At 41.5% G+C, this 6,937-nt stretch overlaps 1 protein-coding gene across 1 annotated transcript in view; it reads left to right on the top strand.

Annotated features, from left to right (window-relative positions):
* Cbx5 (chromobox homolog 5) overlaps positions 1-6,499 on the top strand; it is a 31,779-nt gene extending 25,280 nt beyond the window's left edge. Inside the window, exons 3-5 of the mRNA XM_013032429.1 lie at positions 1,633-1,741; positions 3,494-3,594; positions 6,022-6,499. Of these exons, the coding sequence (XP_012887883.1) occupies positions 1,633-1,741; positions 3,494-3,594; positions 6,022-6,172 (361 nt within the window). The 3' untranslated portion in view covers positions 6,173-6,499. The remainder of the gene's footprint in view (positions 1-1,632; positions 1,742-3,493; positions 3,595-6,021) is intronic.
* Positions 6,500-6,937: the final 438 nt, after the last annotated feature.

The following is a 6,937-nucleotide window of genomic DNA, read 5'->3' as shown; positions in this document are numbered from 1 at the left end:
CCCCCCCCCCCCCCCACTCCCACCCCTCTTTCTATTTCACCAGTACTAGGGCTTGAACACAAGGCCTCACACTCTTACTTGGCTTTTCAATCCAGAACTGTCATTATTGCTTGAGCCATGCCTTCAGTCTGGCTTCTTATTGCTTAATTAGAGCCTTTTCTGTTGGATCCTTTCAATGCACGATCCTCAGAACTCAGCCTCCTGAGTGGTTAGGATTACAAGTATGAGCCACTCCTGCCTGACTTATATACTTTGCTTTGAGCTATGTATTTCAGTTAAGAATTTCTCTCTCTCTCTTTCTTTTTTTTGGTTCTATTTGGAAAGTTTGTGACTATTTGGTTTGATTAATTCACTTTAGTCCTTCCGATCTTAAGTGTTGATGTAACTAATATTGTTACTGCTTCTCTTTTCTATCTATGTTTCATGTGCCTGTGTGTGCACATGCTTTGCAGTAAGAAACTTTGCAGCTTTAACTTTTCATTTATGTCAAGGTTGTGGAGTCTTTGTGGTAAAGGATATATCATGCACTTGAATTTAATAATAAAAGAAAGGGTTCACTTCAGACTCTTCCGTCTTCACTGCTACAGGCACCCCCCCGTTCAGCCTCATTTTACCCAAAGGCCTGTTTTCCTAGAACATTCACTTTTTAACTCTAGCTTCTCATTGGAATCCTCTGAGCCAGGGGTGTTTTTACAAAGCTCCAGTGCAGTGGCCGGCACTTAGTTTAGTGGTAGAGCACTTGTCTATCGTGCACAGACCCTGGGATCCATCCCCTCATTGTAAGGAAAAACAAAACAAAACAAAAAATGGAAAACTTCTTGTCTCACCCACAGCTGATATGTTTATGGTTTTAGCTGGTTGTGTTACATATCTGTTATCCCAGCACTTGGGAGGTGGATGATCTTGAGTTTTAAGACCAAGCCTGGGGCTATGTTAGTAAGGTAGGGCCAGTCACAAGGAAGAAATAAAATGAGAGAGATCGCAGGCTTAAGGTGAAAGTGGTCTTTCTCTCTCTCTCTCTCTCTCTCTCTTTTTCTTGCCAGTCCTGGTGCTTAAACTTTGGGCCTGGGCTATGTGCCTGAGCCCCTCTATGCTCAAGGCTAGGGTTCTATACTTGAGCCACAGCACACTTCCAGCCTTTTCTTAGTAGTTTATTGGGGATTTTCCTGCCCAAGGCTGACTTTGAACCGTGATCCTCAGATCTTAGGCGTGAGCCACTGGAGCCCAGCTTTAATTTGTGTATGTTTCCTTGTTTCCCTAGTCAGATTTTTTTCTTTTCTTTCTTTCTTTTTTTTGTGCAACCTTATTTTAAAAACTACTCTGTTCTGGTGAGGTCTGTTTATCATTGTAATATACTATATTGATAAAGGATTTGTGAATGCTTTCTCTGAGGAGGTAGGCCTTGAATTTTTTTTCTTTTTTAGTATTCCTTTGTATGCAGGCTTTTGTCATTTGATTCATTTTTCTAGCTCAGTTAAGAGAGCAAAAACAACATTGTATAAGACTTCTGAGTAGGTATTTGTGACGAATGATGTGTATTTCCTCAACCTAGACTTTCTGTCCTTCCAAAAGAAAGATGTTTCTTAGTAATGTGGTTTCATACCACTGACCAGAGCAGAGTTTTATTCCTAGGCCAGGTTCTGAAGCTGCTGACCTTGAAAACAGCTCCCACGTGCCCTTTACATCATGGTGCTCTTCTGGGGCCCCTGATAGCATTCTCAGCAGTACTGGCGGCTGTCAGGTAGGCAGCTGGGAAGATAGGTGATTGTATGTTTTAAAGGTACAGGGGGGATTGCGTTTCTTTCTTTAGACCACTGCAGAGGAAATTTGTTAGTCGGCATTATGCCTGATTTAAGATTACTGCCTGTGTGATGATTTTAGCATTTTCCTCGCCTCGGCTCCTTTTCAGCAGCTTGAACATTTTTCTTCCATTCCCCTCCCTCCCCCTTCTTCCCTTCCTATGTGGCAAACTGTTTCAGCCGCCAGCAGTGATTTACTACTCAGTCCATGCGCCAGCATTCCAGCTGTGAGCAGCTGTGTGCACATCTGGGAACATCTTCCCCTTAAGCACCCCAAAAGAAGCTATGTTTTTAAAATTCAGTATCTCCCCTTGTTCCATGCATGGCATTTCCTTCCTATTGTATGTCCTGGTGTCTTTGGGGGCCACCTGGACCCCTCATGCTTTTGTATTTCTCAGAGGAAGGACGGGTGCATATCAGATGAAAGAGATTTTATGGAAATCAGACACTAGAGGTTTCATCTGTTATGGTAGTCTGTCTACGGATTTCCTTTGTGTTGCCACTAAATACATTTTTATTATCTTTTTCCTTTCTTTTCTTTTTGGTCAGTTATGAGGCTTGAACTGAGAGCCTGGGCATTGTACATAAGCTTTTATGCTCCAGGCTAGTGCTCTACTACTTTGAGCCACAGCTTTACTTTGTTTCATGATCTTTTTTCTTTTTTGCCAGTCCTGGGGCTTGAACTCAGGGCCCTGGCACTGTCCTTGAACTTCTTTTTTGCTCAAGGCTAGCACTCCACCACTTGAGCCACAGTACTGCTTCCATCTTTCTGTTTATGTGGTACTGAGGAAACTAACCCAGGACTTCATGCATGCTAGGCAAGCATTCTACCACCAAGCCATATTCCCAGCCCTCATTCTTTTTTATCATGAGATTTTGAGAAACTATCTTGTTTGGATACAATTTTGCCCTTTTTGTCCTGACCAGTGTTATTATGCCTGGATCAAAGTATGTTTTATGTCTAGATCTCATAGTTGGCAAAGTCCAAATTTCACCACTTAACTCATGACCTGTTAGTTAATTAGTTTGAAATCACAGTCCAGTTTTGCTTTCTAATGTTCACAGCTTCTCCATATTAGGCAGACAGGACTCTTCAGCCAGGTTCCTATTCATGTTCAGATGTTTGAAGTCTGCCATTTTATAGTATTGGCCTTGAATCATTCGTACCTCTGATCATTCATAATGTAAATGACTGTGTGAAAAGAAATACTATCATTATTGGACACATTTAGTACATTAAAAGTTTACAAAAATAAAGACGGTGATATATTTGAAGTTTAGACAATGAAAAATAAATATGGATTTGTTTATCCTCTCAGAAGTTATAAGATAGAGGTAGTCAGTTTAAAATTCAGATTCAGAGTGTTTAGACTTAGAGGAATTCCTAGCTGATGACTAGAGTGTTTCACAGGATATCAAGGATGTTTAAGGGTCAGTCATGATAAGGGTCAGTCATGATCTTGTGGAGAGAATACCGAGAACAACGCCTGAGTCTTTTGCAAAAATTATCCGTCAGCATCACTGCCATTGACTGGACCTACCATTGTATTTTCTTAAGTTGTGAGAATTCTCTTGAATTGGTGACACACAAATGATATCAAGTGATACTAATGTGCATGGTGCCATGTTGAGCTGAGAAACAGGTTTTTTACTCTCCCTCCAAGCTGTAACCTGTGTTCATCTTCTATTTATAGCAGAGCAATGATATCGCTCGGGGCTTTGAAAGAGGACTGGAACCAGAAAAGATCATTGGGGCAACAGATTCCTGTGGTGATTTAATGTTCCTAATGAAATGGTGAGAGAATTGGCCTCACTTCACAATTGTGTTTCTTTGCTAGTGACTTGAATTTATGTGGAAGATGGGATGGCAAGCCTGAGAATTCCCAGATTAAGAATTTTGAATTTCAGGGGCTGGGAAGGTGGCTCAATGGTAGAGCACTTGCCTTGCATGCCTGAGGTCCTGGGTTCGATTCCTCAGCACCACAAAGAAAAAAGCAAAAAGAAAAAAGCCAGAAGTGGCGCTGTGGCTCAAGTGGTAGAGCGTTAGCCTTGAGCTGAAGAGCTGAGGGACAGCTCCCAGGCCCAGAGTTCAGGCCCATGACCGGACCCAAAAAAAAAAAAAAAGAATTTTGAATTTCAAGGATCCCTAATCAAGCTGGAACCCAGTGGCTCACATCTGTAATCCTAGCTACTCAGGAGTCTGAGATCTGAGGATCAGGGTTCAAGGCCAGCCCGGGCAGGAAAGTCTGAAACTAATCTCCAATTAACCACTAGAAAACTGGAAGTGTGGCGCTGTGGTTCAAGTGCTAAAGCACTTGCCTTGAGCTGAAGAGCTGAGGGACAGTGCCTAGGCCCAGAGTTCAAGCCCCATGACTGACCAAGGAAAAAACAAAAACCCAAAACAAAGGAAAAAAACCCTAATCAATACCAACTTCAGTCCTAAATGGGAATTATAGTGCAGATTAGATTTATTACATTCTTGAGCTCTGCTATTTAGCCATATTATAGTATAATAGCCCACATGTCAGAAAATGGTATGTTTGGGGTAACATGACCTAAGTGTCTGCTTACACAGCACTGCGTCATTTACTGTAAGATCATGAGCCTGAGATTGTGGGATGGGAGCCAGGTGAGGCTTTAGGTCACTGTGGGCCAAGACCACTGAGTGATGTCTACAGGGGAAAAACAATTCCAATAAGAAGCATTAGGGTTGATACTGGTCAAAGCCCAAGTTACTTTATCCGGTAGAAAGACTGGCTCTTAGAGGAAAGTGGAGTACTTCCCCCTCAGTTGGGTTTCTTAAAGACAGGGTGATTTATGGTGTGGCCCTCACTACCTGTTTGTTTTTAAGTGGGTTGGAACTACAGTGCCACTAAGGAAGCTAATTACTCTGAAAGTTGTATAAGGAAAGGCTAGGTTTTTGTTTGTTTTTGTGGTGTTGGGGATGGAACCCAAGGCCTCAAGTGCTAGGCAATAAGGCTTAACATTTTATCTGACCAAAATATTGCTGGCAGATTACCTAGAAGCCTCTATTTGAAGAATCAACATGCTTTCTGAGAAACAGCCATATTGATTGCTTCTTTTGCCTCTACCCAGGCATGTTTTGGTTATTTATGTTCATATATTGAATAGCTTTTTTTTTTTTAACCATACTCCAGACTTTAAGTGTGCTGGACTGTTTTTCCTTTCCTCCCCTCAACCATAATACTTACCTCTACAAATGAAACTCAGTTTTCTTAGAAAAGGAGGTAGTTGAAGCTCAGGAGGATTTTAATTTTTTTTTTTCCTTGATTTGTAATCATGGTTAAGGAAGCATGTTACAAGATTATTTTGTTGTTGTTATACTTGATAGTAAAGCTGTGTAATATGGATAATTGAAATTTGCAGCTACATTTATATTTTCTTATTGTTCATATTGCAATTCTGATAAAAGAAACTAATCAGTATTTAAAAGGCCAGAAAGTGAGGAAGAAGAGGACTTCCTCACTTAGGTGACTCAGAACTTAGTCAATCAACTTGTACATGACTGTACAGCTGCATGTGGGTTTGATTGTATTTGTGTCACATGCTAATATACACATAAAATTATGGCAGTAGAATAAACATAACTTATTAATCATTTTGGGTTGAGCCTAAATTCTAAAGACTGCTGTACCTGTCTGAATCGGTAGTTAAATGATAGCTACTCATAATTCAGTTTATTTACTTAAGTTTCTCCTGTTAGGGCCTTTATTTTTATTTTTTCAGTTGTAGGGCTTCAACTTGGGGCCTGAGCACTGTCCCTGAGCTCTTTTGCTCAAGGCTAGTGTCCTACCACTCTGAGCCACAGCATCACTTTTGGAGATAAAGAGTCTTATGGACTTTCCTGCCAGGGCTGGCTTTGAACCACGATCCTATAATCTCAGCCACTTGAGTAGCTAGGATTACAGGTGTGAGCCATCAGCCCCCAGCTTGCTTGCTTGCGTGCGTGTGTGTGTGTGTGTGTGTGTGTGTGTGTGTGTGTGTGTGTGTGTCTGTTTATTGATACTGAGGATTGTATGCAGGGTCTTGCTCTCCCTTAGCTCTGTCACTGAGTGACACCTCCATTTCTGTTAGGGTCCTTTTCCCTTGAAGTCATGACATGAGGAAGAAATCAAGTCAACAACATCCCAGTAGTGGCATGATGGACAGATTTAATCACTCTTGCTTCCTTTCCTTCTAAGTTTCTTTTTCTTCTTTCCAGGAAAGACACAGATGAGGCAGACCTGGTTCTCGCAAAAGAAGCTAATGTGAAATGTCCACAAATTGTGATAGCATTTTATGAAGAAAGACTGACGTGGCACGCATATCCTGAGGACGCGGAAAACAAAGAGAAAGAATCTGCAAAGAGCTAAAGGAAGGGTGGCCTCTGTCATTTCTCTTTGTACATAACACATTCACCTCCTTGCCTCCTCTCTCTTCTGCCCACCCCCTCCTATCCTAAACACATCCATAAAAGAAAAAAAAAATGTGCTTATCACTGTGCTCCAGGGGAGAACGTTGAGATTGGTTCTCTTGTAACATAACTGATGGTCTGATTCATGATCGGCGCATCTCGGTGAAGACCAGGCATTCACATACTGTGTGTCATCCCCACGATGTTTTCCTTTGCCCTTTGCCCTAATCTTTTCCTTCTGCTCCCCTGTGACCTCAAGATGAATTTTAACTTTTTAATCACCTTAGAGTCTTGCTCTTTTTCAGAGTTGATTGCTTTTTAGATAGGAGGATTTTATGACAATGATGAAGAATGTGCATTTCTTGCTTTGGTTCTTAGACCATGTTGATAATGAGCTGACCTTTGTTTTGATTAGGTTGGGATGGAAAGATTGTTACCCAGCTTTTAAAAAGCCAATATCAACTGCCTACCTGTTGGGGCTGTCCCAACCTCATTTAGCTCTCCCCAGGAGAAGACAGGGTCTCTGGTATGGGCTTCCAGCCTGCCCTGTGTCATCATCCTCACCTATCCTCCCAGAATAACTCCCCTAGTTTTGAGGGCTTAAAACTTTTAACTTCACATTGAAATTTGTCAAGGCACTCCTTTGATCTCCAGGATTTTAAGGCCTTGTTTTTAGCCATCCCTGATTCTGCTTCTTTAAGTAAGGTATTATAAATTTGGCATG

This window comes from Dipodomys ordii, unplaced genomic scaffold (assembly GCF_000151885.1).
Source record: "Dipodomys ordii isolate 6190 unplaced genomic scaffold, Dord_2.0 Scaffold155, whole genome shotgun sequence".
NCBI lineage: Eukaryota > Metazoa > Chordata > Mammalia > Rodentia > Heteromyidae > Dipodomys > Dipodomys ordii.
Note: the sequence above shows the minus strand (reverse complement) of the source record. Positions and strands in the feature narration are given on the sequence as shown.